This window comes from Hypanus sabinus, chromosome 1 (genome assembly GCF_030144855.1).
Source record: "Hypanus sabinus isolate sHypSab1 chromosome 1, sHypSab1.hap1, whole genome shotgun sequence".
Taxonomy (NCBI): Eukaryota; Metazoa; Chordata; class Chondrichthyes; order Myliobatiformes; family Dasyatidae; genus Hypanus; species Hypanus sabinus.
Genome location: NC_082706.1, coordinates 126,566,730 through 126,585,393, shown reverse-complemented (window position 1 = coordinate 126,585,393; position 18,664 = coordinate 126,566,730). Strand labels below are relative to the sequence as shown.

Sequence of the window (18,664 nt, the reverse complement as noted above, 5' to 3'; positions counted from 1 at the left end):
GATGCTCTCTTCTTAAGGCACCACTTTTGGAAGATACCCTTGATGGCTCAAACTCATCATAGAGTTGGCTGAGGCTACAACCCTCTTCAGCCTCTTTCGATCGACTGTGCATAGCAGGCGGTGATGCTACCAGTCTGAATGCTCTCCACATTCCGTTCGTAGAAACTTGCTAAAGGCTTTGGTCACATACCAAATCTCCTCACACTTCTAATGAAGTAGAGCTGCTAGTGTGACTTCTTTATAATTGTTGGGGCCAAGGGTGAGTCAATAGTTTGTACATCCAAAGTTACCATTGTAGTGTCTTCTGCACAAAAATTCCAGCTTACACTTTAGTGTTGAAGGTACAATCTTCTGAAAGAGATTAAACTGGGGCTGGGTCTATCCTCTCAGATGGGTGAGAATTACCAGGGTGAGCCAGTTTAACCAATATTTATCCCTCAATCTTTTCCAAAACAGATTACTTGCTGCTTGCTTTTGTGGGAACTCATTGTGTGTAAATTAGATGCTGCCTTTCCTCTGTTAGAACATTGATTAACCGACTGGCAGTAAAATCAGAAATGGAATCAAAATTGGGTTTAATATCACTGATGTATGTTGTGAAATTTGTTTTGCAGCAGTAGTACTGTGAAATACGTAAAATATTGCTATAAGTTTCAATAAGAAATATATTAAAAATAAACGAATAGTGCAAAAAGAGAGCAAAATAGTGGTCACAAGAAAATCTGCAGATGCTGGAAATTCAAACAACAACACACACAATTTGCTGGTGGAACACAGCAGGGCAGGCAGTATCTATAGAGAGAAGTGCTGTCGACGTTTCGGGCCCAGACCCTTCGTCTGACTGAAGGTCCTGACGAAGGGTCTCGGCCCAAAACATCGACAGCTCTTCTCCCTGTAGATGCTGCCTGGCCTGCTGTGTTCCACCAGCATTTTGTGTGTGTTGTTGCAAAATAGTGATGTAGTGTTCATGGGTCAATTGGGATGGACTGACGAGCTGGTGTGGGACCATTCACAATAATTAATAAGATATCCTTAATGAACCATGCACAGTTAATGATCGTTTTTTTATGGAGGATGTTAATAATCCACATTTATTTTTAATCATTTTTATATTACTTTGATTGCACATCAGTAGCGCACATGGTTATCATCTTTCAAAATTCTGTAGATACTAGAACTGTTCATTTGGGGATTGGACGGCAGCAAATATGGCTATTATTTAAGAAAGGAGAATGAGAAAAAACTACAGATCCATTAATGTAACATCAGTAGTGAGGATATCACTGTGTTCCATAATGAAGGTATAATAACAGAACATTTTTAAAAGAATACCATGATTAAGAAAAGTCAACATGGACTTAAGAAAAGGTCATGTTCAATTGGACTTCTAGAGTGCTTTGAGTTCTTAGAATACACTAAAGTTCAAAGTAAATTTATTATCAAAGTCCATTATGTCACCATATAAAGCCCTAAGATTCATTTCCTTGTGGGGATACTTAATATGTGCAATCATAAAATAGAATCAGTGAAAGACCACACCAACAGGGCAGACAACCAGTGTGCCAAAGGCAATGAACTGCAAATACAAAAAGAAAGAAAAGGAATAATAATAATAAATAAGCGATGAATATCGAAAACATGAGTTAAAGAGTACTAGGAACAATTGAAGTTGAGTGAAGTTATTCCCTCTGGTTCAAGAGCCTGATGGTTGAGGGGTAATAATTATTACTAAACATTGACATACCCCTGAAGCTCCTGTACCTTCTTCCTAATGGCAGCAGTGAAGAGTAAAAACTGGGTGGCAGAGGTCCCTGATCATACACACCGCTTTCCTGTGACAGCACTCCATGTAGATGTACTCAATAGTGGGGAAGGTTTTACCCATGATTGACTGGGCCATATCCACTATTTTTTGTAGCTTTTCTCTTCAAAAACATTGCTCTTTCCATATCAGGCTGTGATAAGCCAGTCAATATACTTTCCGCCACACATCGATAGGAGTTAAAGTTTTAAATGTCATGTCGCAAACTCCTAAGGAAGTAGAGGCACCGCCATGCTTTCTTCGTAATTGTTACTTACATGCTGGGCCCAGGCCACGTTCTCTGAAATAATAACACCAAGGATTTTAAAGTTGCTGACTCTCTCTACCTCTGATTCTCTGAGGACTGGTTTATGGACCTCCAGTTTTCTCCTTCTGAGGTCAATAATCCACTCCTTGGTCCTGACATTGAGTAAGAGGTTGTTGTGGCACTATTCAGCCAGATTTTCAATGCTGATTCATCACCACCTTTGATTCAGCCTGCAACAGCAGTGTCGTCAGCAAACCGAAAGAAGGAATGGGAGCTAAACTCAGCCTTGTGGTGTACCTGTGCTAATGAAGATTGTGAAGGAGATGTTGTTGCCAATCCAAACTGACTGGGGTCTCCAAGTGAGAAATCAATGATCGAATTGCCCAATGAGGTTTTGAGACCAAGGTTTTGAAGCGTATTGATTAGTATTGAATGCTGAGCTATAGTTGATAAAGAGCATCCTGATGTGTGCACCTTTGTTGTCCAGATATTCTAGGGTTGAGCGAAGAGCCAATGTGATGCCATCAGCAGTTGACCTGCTGTGTTGGTGGGCAAATTGGACTAAGCGGAATCAGTAGATGTGATGTGTTTAGATTTTCAGAGATCTTTTGGAAAAGGTAGAATTGTAGGTAATGTACTGACATGGATTGATCTGGTCATGGGCAGAAAGTAAGGAGTGGGAAAAACATCTTTCTCAGGGTAGCAGGCTGTGGCTATTGGATTACTGAATGGTCTTCGCTCCAGCGGTTCAGATGTTGTATTTTCAAGAACACTAATGGTTCTAAAGCAGCTGAGATTCAGTAAAGGATGTAGACAAGGTGAAAGTATGGATGAAGATGAGCGGATGGAATGTAATGTGTCATAATTTGAAGCCACCCACTTTGCTGCACAAACTAGAAAAGCAGCTTTTGCATTAAATTTGAATGATCGATGCTCTTAAGTTGCTGAAGGCCAAACACATACAGCATGTCATCAGAAGGGCAAATGGTATGTTGGACTTTATAATGGGAATACAGAGTAAAGAAATATTGCTCTAGTTCTTCAGGGTCTTGCCAAGGCTGCATCTGGAGCACTGTGCACAATTCTGGTCTCCTTACACAGATAAAAATGTGCCAGTCATGAAAGGAGCCCTTCAGATTTCAAATGCTACTGAGCTTGCTGTCTGAGGAGAGATTGCTTCATTCTCCACAGAGTTTGGAAGAATGGGATGAAAGTTCATAGAAACAAAATTCTTTTAGGGCTTAACAGGGTGGAAACATGGGGGGATATATTTGCCCTGGATAGGGAGTCACCTGGGGTTCACAGCCCAAGAGTAAGAGGTAGACAATTTAGGACTGAGATGCAGATAGGTCTCTTCACTCAGGTGGTGAATCTTTGTAATTCTCAACTGGGAAGCTCTAGGGCCTCATTGGCTGAGGAATCCATTCCAAACAGGTGAAAAGATCCGTGCATGTTGATCGAACCTTGAATATGGGGATGGTTGAAGAAGATTGAATTGAGGAAAATCAGTCTCAATCTTGATAAATGGCAGGGCAGGAAAGAAGTCTTTTCATTTTCATTTTAAATCTTTTTATTGATTTAAAAAAATATATGAAGACAAATACAAATCAGAGGAGAAGTTATATCAAATACATATTTCAATAAAGGTACAAGCACGAAAAGGAGTGTACATTGTCAAAATCACATATAGCATAACACTGAGCTAATATAAAAAAGGAACCACAACGCCTCTTAACGATTCAAAAAAGGGACTCAAAATTTTGTTGTTGAGAAGAAAAAAAACCCACTAAAAACAAAAAAAAAAGACTGGGCATTTCATTTGAGGATATAATTACAAAAAAAAGGGCGAAATCCTTCCGGTCAAATCTGAAACATCACTGAGAAGAAAAAGGATTACCTAAAAAAGTGAAAAAAAGTAAAAAAGTCTTTCTTCTGCTTCCATTTCTTACATTGTACAGGTGCCCCCTGCTTTTCAAATGTTCACTTTACACCACTTCGCTTTTACAAAAGACCAACATTAGTAACCTGCTTTCGCGTTACAAAGAGGATTTTTGCTTTTACGAAAATTTATCCTATATAAATTAATGGTTCTTTGCTTTATGCCATTTCAGCTTAAGAAAGGTTTCATAAGAAAACTCTACCTTTGTAAAAGCGGGGGGGGGCACCTGTGTAGCCATGGATTGTGGGCACAATTGGTTGGAGTGAAAGAAGTCTTTCTCTGGAACACCAGAGACCGAGGGGAAAAACTATTACAAAACAATTTACAAAATTATGCAAGTCATAGATGGAGTAGATGACCATTTCCTTTTCCCCAGGATTGAAGTGTTTATTATCAGTGGGCATGCATTTAAGATGAGGGGGTAAATTCAAAGATGTGTGGGACAAGTTTTTACACGTGAGAGCTCCGTGCATGGAATTTGCTGCCTGGGGTGGTAGAGAAGGGAAAAAGGCATTCAGAGAGCTCTTGGCTAGACACATGAATGTGGAGGAAATAGGATATGGATACGAATTTAATTAGTTCAACATAACTTGGTGAAAAGCAGTAAAAATTTTCAGAGAGAATCTACTTACATACAGTATATCAGCTTAAGAAATTGCTTTTAAAGCAACTATTAGTCCACTAATGGAAATGGCGCAGTAATTGGCCCGATTGTAATCACGGATTAATTCTCAAGCATTCAAAAATAACCGACAAGGCACTATACGTCACAGATATTCTATCCAGTCCCCTGCTGTGATATTTTGAGCAATCTCAAAAACTGTGGTGAGCATGATTGTGGAAATTGAAATACAGTTTTGTACAGGAATACCTCCAGGGTAGAATGAAGCCTTTCTGAACATAATATGGTTATGTTTAATGTTGTCACTGTGTATGCCTAAAACAGGATTTGTATTTCAATCGCAGCAGTTTAAGTGTTTTTATTAGCTTGAAATATATATTTGTTCATTTTTTTTAGTGATTTACTTTAGTTTCAATGGAAATCCTAGCCATTTCCAATGTCAGGCAACATGTCGTTTCATGCAGGCTCTTAAAGGTTTTCAGTTCAACATGAAGATACCTGATTGTTTTATTCATTACTCTTGAGCATTTCTTGTGCTAAGTAAGACCGAAAATATGTTAATCAATTGCTCTCTGCACCATTTCACAGTCTGAATTCTTGGCTCTGGAAATGCGACGGGGCAAAGTTGCTTTCTTGTGGGACGTGGGTTCAGGAACAGCAAGATTAGAATATCCTGATCTTCAGATTAACACCAACAAGTGGTACAAAATTCACGCTGCCAGGCAAGTTGATGTTCCTTCGTGCCACATAGTCATGATACTAATTATTAATTGCTTGTTAAGTACCAAAAAGTCTTTGAAGATTGTGTGGTCAGTAGTGGTATAATGTGGTGTCAGTCTATATTACTCACCAAGGAAAAAAACTTACTTTAATTTTCTGTAGATACTGTAGTTTGGAAAAACAGATATTGTGGCAGTCCTTGAGATGGGTTCATATGGTCATCCTTTAGTGATCTTACATCGACAAATCTTGAGGTGGATGTGCTGGAAACTGCTGAAAGCAACAATCAGAGCTGCTAACATTCAGCCATTGAAAGTCCCAGATTTCCCCACATACCCTGTGAAATGTGGAATTCTTGCACCCGCTAAGAAGGCCAGCTCAGCAGTTCTCTGTACCTCTGCTGTCCATATGGATCCCAGAGGCAGGCTACAATATTGCTGGGTCTCCACACATGCATTTACCATCCTGCTCGGTTTTCATCATCAACAATGTTTCTTTTTACTTTTATCTTTCTCTATCCCTTCTAGCAAGAGCTTAAGCTGATACTCCCACAGGACTTGCATGCTGGCTCAGAAGGGCAACTTCCAGGATCACTGGAAGACAGTAGAAGCTGTGCCTTTCAGAGGAAAAGGCACTTGCATCCAGTCCTGATATATCCAGAAGTCTGGGTCAGCTACTTATAACTATTAGTGAATGATGGAATGTCTGCCCTGCCATTCAGTTGGCCCATAGATGCTCTGCATCCCAATGCTGTTTGCATTTTGCTTCCGAAGTCTTCATGCCCTGATTGAGTAGAATCCATAAAAAGCCCACCCACAGTTTCCATTGAAACTCAAGGGTGTCATGCTGTAGCATAAGCAAAATGATCCATATTCATGACAGTATCAATGCTGTAGGTGAATATTCTATCTTGGATCAACTTCCACCTTGAAAATGTTTTTAATGATGTTTAGTGTATAGTGTGCTCTGCTTTACACGTAGTGAGAGCCAGAGGAAATAAATCCATCTGTGCCGTAAAGAAGTATATTTGTGCTTCTGGTTGCCCTGAGTCACTTCCATTCAACAATTTGCGTATTGTAATTATGATGATAGGTTTGGACGTATGGGTACCCTATCCATTCAAGAAGTTGGATCTTCTGCTTCAGACAAACCAGTCATAAAGAAAGCTACATCTCCTGGAATTTCGACGGTGCTTGATGTGAATAATTCCACGCTGGTTTTCGTTGGAGGCTTGTCGAAGCGAGTGAAGGTCAGTTGCAATATTAGGTCATTTCAATCACTGTTGGTGTCCACCTTCTCTTACGTCTACATCAATGATTTGCAATGACTTCATTCCACTTGTGTGCAGAAAGCACCGGCGGTGAAGGTTACCCACTTCAAAGGCTGCATGGGCGAGGCATTTCTTGATGGAAGGTCTATTGGTTTGTGGAACTATCGAGAGAGAGAAGGGAAATGCAGTGGGTGTTTTGCAAGGTAACACCTTTCATTCTCCCAGCTTTAATAGCATCTTCTTAATTTTCACTTGAATAAACATTGTGCCCCTCAAAATTTAAGGCATCAAGCACAAAGGGAAAAATTGCAACAAAGTCAAAGGCCAAGGAAGTGCACCTAATGGTGCCTTGTAATGCTTCACTCAATCCCAACTACAGTATCATTGTAGAAGTCACCACTTCTCAAGTTGCCCATTCAATGGCTTTTTTGCATGAGAATTGGTTAAGTTGCTGATTTAACAGCACAATATTGTTCGTTGAGAAATCATTCTCCCCCACTCTTAAGATACTATTGGTTTCACATCAGTAGTATATTTCCCATTAATGATTCTTCGGATATTTTTCCATCATGAATTGAATAGAATTGACTTTATTTCTTGCATCCCTCACATACATGAGGAGTAAAAATCTTTACGTTACATCTCCGTCTAAATGTGCAATTTATATTAATTTATAATAAATAGTATGTACAACAGGACAATATAATCTAGAAGTACAGTTGTGTCAGCATAAATTAATCAGTCTGATGGCCTTGTGGAACAAGCTGTCCCAGAGCCTGTTGGTCCTGGCTTTTATGCTGTGGTACCGTTTTCCCGGATGGCAGCAGCTAGAACAGTTTGTGGTTGGGGTGACTCGGGTCCCCGTTGATACCGCGGGCCCTTTTTACACACCTGTCTCTGTAAATATCCTGAATAGTGGGAAATTCACATCTACAGATGTGTTGGGCTGTCCACACCATCCTCTGCAGAGTCCTCTGATTGAGGGAAGTACAGTTCCCGTACCAGGCAGTGATGTAGTCGGTCAGGATGCTCTCAATTGTGCCCCTGTAAAAAGTTCTTAGGATTTGGGGCCTATACTAAACTTCTTCAACCGTCTGAGGTGAAAGAGGTGCTGTTGTGCCTTTTTCATCACACAGCTGGTGTGTACAGACCACGTGAGATCCTTAGTGATGTTTATGCCAAGGACTTGTTCATTCTCTCATCCCCAGATCCATTGATGTCAATAGCGGTTAGTCTGTCTCCATTCCTCCTGTAATCCACAACCAGCTCCTTTGTTTTTGCGACATTGAGGGAGAGGTTGTTTTCTTGACACAACTGTGTCAGAGTGATGATTTCTTCTCTGTAGGCTGCCTCATTATTATTTGAGATTAGGCCAATCAGTGTAGTATTGTCAGCAAATTTAATTAGCAGATTGGAACTGTGGGTGGCAACGTTTATTAGATATAACCTCATTTATTAGATGTTTAGATGCTTTGTTACTTGCTAATGATGGCAAAGTACAGACAGCTGCAAATAAAACTAAACGTCAGGTCACAAGGATCTGGTGCCTAGGTACGCTGTGGCTCTCATATTCTCCTTGAAGTTTGAAGCTGGCATATCTCCTGCCATCACCCTGACCCCAATTCTATCAAAGCCTTCACATGACTTCTTGGGAGGAAGGAATTGTGATTAATATTGTTTTTATCATGATGATTGTAAGTTATCAACATGTGGTGTGACAGTAGGAGATCTGGAGCGATATGATCTGAGGAAGAGGTGTTGATTCACACACAGTCACATGTTTGATTTGTGAAGTGATCTAAATTTTAGAACTGTGGGCGAATCCACATACAGTGGATTTTAGGTCGAAAGGGAGGGAAGCAGATTATTTGGAGATAAGCATTGTGTGTCCTCTGCAGATCCCAACATGAAGACATTGCTTTCCACTTTGATGGTAGTGGCTACTCCGCTGTTGAGAAGGTATTGCGCTCTACGTCAACTCAGCTGGTAATGCACTCCAGCACGTTCTCACCAAATGGCCTACTCCTGTACCTGGCTTCAAATGGCACTGTAAGTGTGAGGCCTCTTAGATTACCTCATCAGTGGCTTTCTCTATAACAGTGTATTTTATAAAGTTCAAACAGTTCTGAAAAATACTTCCATTTATTTCCTCTCTGGGCTATGAATTTTGAAAATATCAAACAATTGATTTTATATACACATACAGTTTTTGTATTTTTGTCACATGTTCCTTGGGGCAACAGGTAAAGCTGCTGACTCTCAGTATCAGTGAAATTGTACAATCTGTATGAGTTTGCATGTTCTTCCTGTGACGGTGCTTTCTCCTCTCCATCACCACCCCACTCCCAACTGCAAATCATACTGATGGGCTGATTAGCCACAGCAGTCAACTTTGGACTAACTAAGCAGTAGAATATTCAATGAGGTGTTAATGGGCACGTGGGAGAGAATAAGGTTACTGACGAAATAAGGGAGGGGGAGGAATGAATGCGAATGATGGTATTGCTCTGATGGGAGCTGGAATGGAGCAGATGGGCTGAATAGTCTTCTGTCTAACAGTAAGTATGCTGAATGTATTCCATTCCAGGCAGTTGTAGAAGCTTGAAAGAATTTAGCATTTATTTTAAAAGTTTATTTATATTTAACTTAATTATTTTAGGAGCAATGATAATGTAAAATATTATTACTTAAATAGGACTTCAAGTTTTATTTTTCTTCCATTATTGGCATAAATCTTGTGAGAACTGGTTAAATGTATTTCAAACCCAACAAGATTCTTCTTAATATTGGGGACCCTCGAAAGAAACATACTGTATATACTTGTGAGATATCTTATCCACTGAATTTTATGGCCAATTCCCCACAGACCCTCAAATATCAATCCAATTGCCATCATATTTCTGCTTTTGTTTCACTATCTTTTTATTTATTTGAGAAAATGTGCTGTGACAGAAGGATTGCTCATTAACTGTTTGTCCCTGGATTTCAGTCACCCTATAGGGTGCTTTGACAGTATCTCAGCATGAGGCAGAATAGCCTATTTCTGACAGGGAGTTCCTCAGCTACAAGCAGGCCATCCTGCTCTGATGCCACACTGCCAAAACCTGACAGATTCAGAGGAAGATAAAAGTGTGCACTTATTTGCTTATAGACTAACATGAAGCAAATCATAAATACCATAGCTCTGTGGCATCGTACACTCGAAGTGCTGTATCGAACTGATACTTTGATCATGAACACAGTAACACAGTGACGGCTCAATCACGGGTACTTGAAATCCTGTGTTGGCAATGTAGGCCAATCTGAGTTAGTTTCCCTTCATTAGAAATTTCTTTGGATGTGAAATTCCCTTTTGTTCCCTTTCGTCTGTAAAACATCAAAAGGGTGAAACTTTTTTTTTCCAGACGGAGCAGCTGCTCCGGGGCCATTTCCCTGATGGGGAAGTTAATTCATTGAGAAGCAATGTGGGTTTGTTCTTTGCAGAGCGAAGAGTCAGAATTGCAACTTGTTCAAGATGTTTTGTTTTCCTGGTTTATCAGCTTCCTTTCTAGATCCTTCCATAGAAAGTAAATAACGGCACAGTTTTACAGACAAACAAAAAAAGTGGGCCACAAGCACATTTTCCAGTGAGTAGATGTCTTCCCGCTGAAACAGAATATCAGAGGTCAAGCTCTGCTCCACTGAGTTGAGCACAGAGGTCTAGCCCGAGATAGCAGTGCAGTACAGTGGAAATGCTGAAGCACTAAAAGGTTAGGACTTGGAACACGGAACACGTACAGGACAGGAACAGGCACTTTAGCCCTTGGTGACTGTGCCAGCTACGATGCCAATTCAAACTAATCCCTCCATCTCCTGCCGGTTTGTGTATCTCCCAAATATTGCTGACATGTCTCTACCCTGGCTGCCCATTCCAGGCACCTAGCACTCTGTATTAAAACAAAACTTGCCATGTAAATCTACTTTAATATTTCTCTGATTCACCTTAAAACTATCCCCTCTAGGCTTTGACATTTACATCTCAGAAAAAAGACTACCTGTCATGCCTAGGCCTCTCATACTTTGATATATATAGGAATGTAAGAAATAGGGGCAGGAGAAGGCCATCTGGCCCATCGAGCCTGCTCTGCCATTCAATAAGATCATGGCTGATCTGGCCATGGACTCATCTCCACCTACCTGCCTCTTCCCCATAACCTTTAATTCCCCTTCTATGCAAAAATCTATCCAGCTTTTCCTTAAATATATTTACTGATGTAGCTTCCACTGTTTCATTGAGCAGAGAATTCCACAGATTCATCCATTCTCTGAGAAAATCAGTTCCTCCTTATCTCCATCCTAAATCTACTCCCCCAAATCTTGAGACTACGTCCATAGTTCTAGTCTCACCTACCAGTGGAAACAACTGTCCTGCCTCTATCTTATCTATCCCTTTCATAATTTTATGTTTCTATAAGATCTCTCATTCTCCTGAATTCTGGCGAGTACAGTCCCAGGCGACTCAATCTCTCTTCAAAGGTTAACCCCTTCATCTCTGGAATCAACCTGGTGAACCTCCTCTGCGCCGCCTCCAAAGCCAGTATATCCTTCCTCGAGTAAGGAGACCAGAACTGCACACATTTCTCCAGGTGCAGCCTCGCCAGTATTCTATACAGTTGCAGCATAACCTCCCTGCTCTTGAATTCAATCCTTCTAGTAATCAAGGCCAACATTTCATTTGCCTTCTTGATAGCGTGCTGCACCTACAAACCAACCTTTTGTAATTCATGCACACGCACTCCCAGGTCCCTCTGCACAGCTGCTTGCTGCAACTTTTTACAATTTAAATAATTGCTCTTACATTTTTCCTTACAAAATGGATGACCTCGCATTTACCAACATTGTACTCCATCTGCCAGACTTTTACCCCCTCACTTAACCTATCTATATCTCTCTGTAGACTCTCCATATCTTCTGCACAGTTCCTTCTTCCACTCAATTTAGTATCGTCAGCAAACTTAGGTACTCAGTCCCCTCTTCCAGATTGTTAATGTATACAGTGTACAGTTGCAGGCCCAGCACTGACCACTGCAGCACACCGCTCACCACTGATTGCCAACCAGAGAAACACCCACGTAACCCAACTCTCTCTATTAGTTAACTATTATCCGCTATCCATGCTAATACATCACACTCAACTCTATGCATTGTTACCTTACGGATAGATCTTTTATGCAGCAACTTATTGAATGCTTTTTGGAAATAGGCCTGTGAGGTCGCCCCTCAGCCTCTCACCCTCCAATGAAAGAAATCCAAGTTTGACTTATGGTTATTATTCTCTAATCCAGACCACATCCTAGAGAAACTCTTCTGCATCTTCTGTGAGGCCTCCAAGTCCTTTCTGTATTGCACTGATCAGAAGTACATACAGTTTTCCAAATATGGCCTGACCAAAGTTTATAACTTCTGTGACTACATATAACTAACAGTAGAAGGCTATATGACCCATCGAGCTTACAGCACCTTTCAATAAGACAATGGCCCCTCCAATCTTCACCTCCTTTTGCTTGCTCAGTACCTACATAGTCAAAAGATTTATCCATCAAAGCTTTAAATATATTTTATGAGTCAGCATCCACTGCTTTCAAAGAACTGCAGAGATATCTCAATATTGCAAACTAAGTAGAATCATAGATTAATGTAGCACAGAAGGAGGCTATACAGGGCATTGAACCTTTCCCATCAGTCACCTGCCCGTGTTTTCTGCCCATTGACCTGTAACTACTTCTCTCTCAAGGTGTCTCTCTAAACACCTTTGAAGACAGCGCTAGATTCTATTTCCAATAGCCTTGCAGGCAATGAATTCAAGATCAAAGATCCAAGATGGCAGCGCAACACAGCTTGCAGCGGCCATACTGGAGCTGATTATCTGTTATTTGTGAAGCGGGGTGCCGTGCGCAATCATAATCGGTTGAAAACGGACATGGGAGCATGGAGGAACATCTGGAAATCTCCAGGAAGACCTTCTTCGTTGCTGCTGCTGCTGCTGCTGCTGTAAGGTCCGGGCCTTTGCTGGAAAGAACAGGCCCCTAGTCCTTGGGGTTGTGTTGGCGGGGCCGTCTTAATACGCTCGGCAGAGGATGGTGCTGGAAGAAGCTGTGCCGGAGGGGATGGTCGGAGGCTTGGAGGTTCAACAGACTCAGAGTCCTGCAATCTGGATGTTTTCACTGTGTGCTGTGTCTGCGAGGCTGAGTCGGGCAGCGCAGTGGAAGTCCATAGCGGGGTTATTCCCTTCTGCCGCTGGTGTGAGAGGACGAGTCTATTGGGACCCTGAGGACTTCTGGAAATTGTGGTGGTTTCTTTCGAACTTATAGTCTTTTAACATCTTTGGATTATTTTTACTGTGCCCATGGTCTGTTTTTTTTTTATCAATTATGCTATTGTTTGCTCTATTGTAACTATATGTTGTAACTATGTGGTTTTGTGCAGGTCTTGTAGCATTAGTTTTTGGTTTCGTTTGGTGGGATTGGAGCTCCTTTCCGGGGAATGCGCTAAGACGGTAACGCAATATTAATACGCAGCAGCCTCTCCAGACCCTGGATTGGGGATTGCCAAACGTTATGTGGATTTTCTGGTGTAGTCTGTTTTGTCAAATGCTTTTGTGATATCATTCTGGAGGAACGTTGTCTCATTTTTTTAACAAATGCATTGCATTTGTGCTTTCTAAATGACGAATAAACTGAATCAATCTGAATCATAACCACCATCTGCATAAGTTTTTCCTTACATATTCCCTCCTATCTTTTGTGCAATATTTTAACTCGGTGCCCCTAGTCGTTGAGCCATCCATTTCTCAGAACAGCTTCCATTTATCACCTTGATCTAAATCACTCATGATGGTGTACTGTATACTTTAATCAAACATCATACCTCTCTCTAACTCTTTGCTGCCAGAACATCAGCCCTTAATTAATTCTTTTACGTTGTTATTTGCATCAAGTTGGTTTCTGCAAATTGGCTGCCTTTCCACGTTACAACAGTGATTCAGTCCCTGACACTTCATCTGCTGTAATGCATCTTTATGATTCTCCAAGGTCATAAAGACACAATGCAAATGTGCATATTTCCATTTTCCAAATTCAAGTAGATAGGTTATAATACTGGAAGTGGTTGATGATGATTAGTATAAATTTTCAACTGATCCCATCTACTGTTAATTATCTTTTACCAGAGGGATTTCTTAGCTGTGGAATTAGCAGACGGGAAAGTTCGTGTGACCTTTGACCTCGGATCTGGAGTTCTGACACTCTTGTCTAAGAAACGATATAACAATGGAACTTGGTTTAAGATTGCATTTCAACGTAATCGCAGACTAGGTAAGACAACCAAGCAATGAGCCAATCATCAAACTTTGATTTTCTTTTATTTGCTGTTTTTAAAAATTGAAAGACTTCGATATTCAGAGGTGCATTGTAATGAACCTAAGTCACAGAGTTGTATGGTCCTTCCATGTCCATGCTGACATTTATTGCTTAAATACACTAATCCCTTCTTTCCATATTAGGACCAAATCCTTCTATGCAAGAAACAAAAGGTGTCGTAGATGCTGGAAAATTAAAATGAAAACAGAAAATGCTCAAAAAAAGAGCATATCAACCTGTATCTGTGGGAAGAGAAACAGTTAATGTTTCCAGTCATCAGATCTCTGAAAAGCTTCTACTCCCTTAGATGTGGTCTGACCTGCTTAGCATATACAGCATTTTATGTTTTTATTTAATATCCTCCATATTTTCCTTATTTACACGCCTGTCTAAATTTCTTTTGAATGAAGCAGTTCTGCCTGCTTGCAGTCTTTTTTCCAGCAGCACATTTAAACACTGTCTGTGTAAAAATATCATCTCTCTCAGATCTCTCACATTTAACCTATAGCACCATGTTTTTGAATTTTAAGTCTTAAGAGTTCTCCTGCAGATGTGGTGCTAACCTCCTTCTCTGTTTTGATTTGGTTGAACATCACTCACACTATTTGAAACATACAGTGACAGAGCATGAAAATAGGCCCTTCTTCCCATGAAGTCTACACTGACCCTTAACCACCATCGTTGCATGTTATTCTCTCCACATTCCCAAGTTGCCAGTTTTACTTCTTTGATACCATGAGATAATTCAGTGTTATTTAGAGATAAGACGTTTTCTGACACTGAATATCAATTCATACATACAGTGTAAAATAATGAGATGTTTTGACACACAAAGTATGAGATGAAACTGAATATTATTTCTCTTTTAATAAAATGTTTGAATATAATTGGACAGTAGGAATCTCCCAGAACCTTTCAGATTTCTTTTCTTTTTGTAAGTTCTCTCCTCTCCACACCTGCCTCTTCATGAAATTCTAGTGTAAATTCCTTGCTCCAGAACTCCATTGCTTAACCATATTCAAAAGCTTGTAAAGTAATTGAGACTATAGGTCAGTCATTGGATTATAAGACCATAGGAGATAGGAGCAAAATTAGGTCATTAGGCCCATCAAGTCTGCTTTGCCATTCAATCATGATTGATTCTTTTCTCCTCGGACTTCTCCTCGTAACTTTTGATGCTGTGGCCAATCAAGAGCCTATCAATCTCTTCCTTAAGTACACGCCACAACTTGGCATTCACAGCTGCCCGTGGTAACAAATTCATCACCGTCTGGCAAAAGAAATTTCTCCACATCTCTGTTTTAAATGGATGCCCCTCTATCCTAAGGCTATGCCGTCTTGTCCTGGACTCTTGCACTATGGGAAACATCCTCTCCACGGCACTCTGTCTAGGCCTTTCAACATTCTAAAAATTTCAATGAGCTGTTCCTTCAAATTTCTAAACTCTATTGTGTACAGGCCCAGAGCCATCAAACAGTCCTCATATGATATCCCTTTCATTCCTGGAGTCATCTTTGTGAACCTCCTCTGGACTCTCTCCAATGATAGCACATATTTTCTAAGATGAGGGGCCCAAAACTGTTCACAATACTCAAGGTGAGGCCTCACCAATGCCTTATAAAGCCTCAGCATCACATCCCTGCTCTTGTATTCTAGACCTCTTGAGATGAAAGCTAACATTGCATTTACCTTCCTCAACACTGATTCAACCTGCAAATTAACCTTCAGGCTGTTCTGCACAAGGACTCCCAAATCCCTTTGCATCTCAGATTTTTGGATTCCCTCCCCGTTTAGAAAATAGGCTGCACATTTATTCCTACTACCAAAGTACATGACCATGCATTTTCCAACACTGTATTTCATTTGCCACTTTCTTGTCCATTCTCCTAATCTGTCTCAGTCCTTCTGCATCCTACCTGTTTCCTCAACACTACCTGCTCCTCCACCAATCTTTGTATCATCTGCAAACTTGGTAACAAGGCCATCTATTCCGTCATCTAAATCATTGATATACAGCATAAAAAGAAGTGGTCCCAATACCGACCCCTGTGGAACACCACGAGTCACTGCTGGCTAACCAGAAAAGGATCATTTTATTCCCACTCAGTGCCTCCTACCAATCAGCCAATGCTCTAACTTTTCTGTAATACTATGGGCTCTAACTTGATAAGTAGCCTTATGTGTGGCACCTTTTCAAAAGGTGTCTGAAAATCCAAATATACAACATCCGCTTTATCTATCCTACTTGTAATCTCCTCAAAGAATTCCAACAGGTTCATTGGGCAAGGTTTTCCCTTAAGGAAACCATGCTGACTTTGCCTTACCTTGTCGTGTGCCACCAAGCACTCCATCACCTCATCCTTAACAATTGACTCCCAACATCTTCCCAACCACTGAGGTCAGGTCTATAATTTCCTTTCTACTGCCTTGCTCCTTTCTTAAAGAATGGAGTGACATTTGCAATTTTCCTGTACTCTGGAACCATGCCAGAGTGCAATGATTCTTGAAAGAACATTATTCACGCCTCCACAATCTCTTCCGCTACCACCTTCAGAACCCTAGGATACAGTTCATTTGGTCCAGGTGACTCACACACTTTACGTCTTTCAACTATTTGAGCACCTTCTCCCTTGTAATAGTAACTGCACTCACTTCTCTTCCCTCACACCCTTCAACATCTGGCACACTGCCAGTGTCTTCCACAGTGAAGACTGATGCAAAATACTCATTTAGTTCATCTGCCATCTCTTTGTCCCCTGTTATTATTCTCTGGCCTCATTTTCTAGCAATTCTATATCCACTCTCATCTCTTTTATTTTTTATATATTTGAAAAGGTTATTTCTATCCACCTTTGTATTGTTTGCTGGCCTGCTTTCATCTTTTCCCTCCTAAAGATTCTCTTTAGTTGCTGTCTATAGGTTATTAAAATCTTCCCAATCCTCTATGTTCCTGCTAATTTTTGCTTTGTTGTATGCCCTCTCTTTTTCTTTTATATTAGATTTGACTTCCTTTGTCAGCCACAGTTGTACTACTTTGCCATTTGAGTATTTCTTTATTTTTGGAATACATCTATCCCATACCTTCCTCGTGTTTCCCAGAAACTCAAACCATTGTTGCTCTGCTGTCATCTCTAACAACATGTCTTTGCTGATTCTAACTTAATTTACTCAGTTTGGGTCCATCGCCCATTCTGAACCCTTCCTGACTTTTATTGTCGCTGGGACTCAATTTTCCACATTTCATCAGTAAACGGATGAGAACTTTTCCATTCGAGTGATGTTAATATGGCTCGTATGGGATTATTGACTTTACCTTTGTGCCCCTCATATTCTGCAATTGTCTGCAGATGCTGAAACGTGGAGCAAAAATAAACAAGGTGCTGGGGGACTCGGTGGTTAGGCTGCATTTAGAACATAGAACAGCATAATGCAGTACAGGCTCTTTGGCTCACACTGTTGTGGAGGGAAATGCTGAGCCAGCGTTTTGGGTCAAGGTCTTTCATCTGATTTGGCAAGAAATTCAGCCAGAAAGGATGTAATAATAGTCCATTTGATAGGTGATGTCCGTATTTCCCAAAAGCGATAACTGGCAGTTAGTTTCTGTCATCTGTCTTTATACAGGGAGTACACGATGATCAGCGGCATACATGTGGGCCTTTATTTCACAGTAGTATCATGTCACCAGGAACATTAAAAAAGAGTATCAATGTTCACAGGTGTTTTGGCTGTCATGGACCCATTTAATTCAACTGACCGAGAAACTGTCCAAGGAGAATCGCCGGGAACTGCTTCCGATCTCAACCGTGGGCACAAAGATCCAATATATATAGGGGGTCTACCTCGTTCCAGAACTTACAGGTACTTAATTTGTAAGCAGACTTACGTTCCAAGTTTGCTCTACTGATGCAAATCTCTCTGAATATAACAAGATAGATGACTGTAATCTTCTAGAAATCTCAGTTTTTGACTTAAAATGTATTTTTAATCAAGCTGCTTCAGACCGCCGTTCATATTGATTCCAGTTACTTTCTAAACGTTGTATAGCTAGACAGTTAGGTTGAAAGATCAGGTGGTCTAAGAGTGTACATCCTTAAAATACATGAACTGGTGCAGAAAATGAAACAAAATGTTCAATGACTGGTATTTGCAGAATACCAGAATACAAATGGAGAGCTGTATAGTAAACAGTTCTAGTCACCTCATAATAAGATGGATGGATTCAATCCTACTGGATCTCCCTCGTTGATCTATTTCCCTGGTATATTGATGACTGTATTGGCATTAATCCCTTCTCTCATACGGAAAATGAATGTTCCATTACATTTTCTGCCAGTTTCCACTCAGCTGTCAATCTCACCTGGTCCGCCTATCATTTTCCCTGTTTCTCATTTGTAGAGATGGGTTAGTGTTTCTATACTGTCATGGACTGCCACCGCTAACTTGACAAGCCTATTTCCTCCCTGCTTCCCACAAGGATACCACTCCCAAATCCTCCAGCTCTGTTTCATCCGTTCTGATGACCAGACTTTCTAGCCTAGTTTTTTCAAGATGTATTTTTTCACCTTAACTATAACTTCCTATCTACGGTATTTGACGGGACTCTCACCACAAGCAATATTAAAGTTCTCCTTGCAATCACCTTCTTCT

The 18,664-nt window shown here is 40.6% G+C and overlaps 1 protein-coding gene across 2 annotated transcripts in view; it reads left to right on the top strand.

Moving 5' to 3' along the window:
* Positions 1–18,664, top strand: part of lama1 (laminin, alpha 1) — a 340,811-nt gene that overhangs the window by 273,065 nt on the left and 49,082 nt on the right. For both annotated transcript variants that reach the window (XM_059975999.1, XM_059976007.1), the window contains 6 exons: positions 5,219–5,352; positions 6,443–6,599; positions 6,699–6,823; positions 8,519–8,669; positions 13,828–13,972; positions 17,734–17,875. In XM_059975999.1, the coding sequence (XP_059831982.1) occupies positions 5,219–5,352; positions 6,443–6,599; positions 6,699–6,823; positions 8,519–8,669; positions 13,828–13,972; positions 17,734–17,875 (854 nt within the window). The remainder of the gene's footprint in view (positions 1–5,218; positions 5,353–6,442; positions 6,600–6,698; positions 6,824–8,518; positions 8,670–13,827; positions 13,973–17,733; positions 17,876–18,664) is intronic.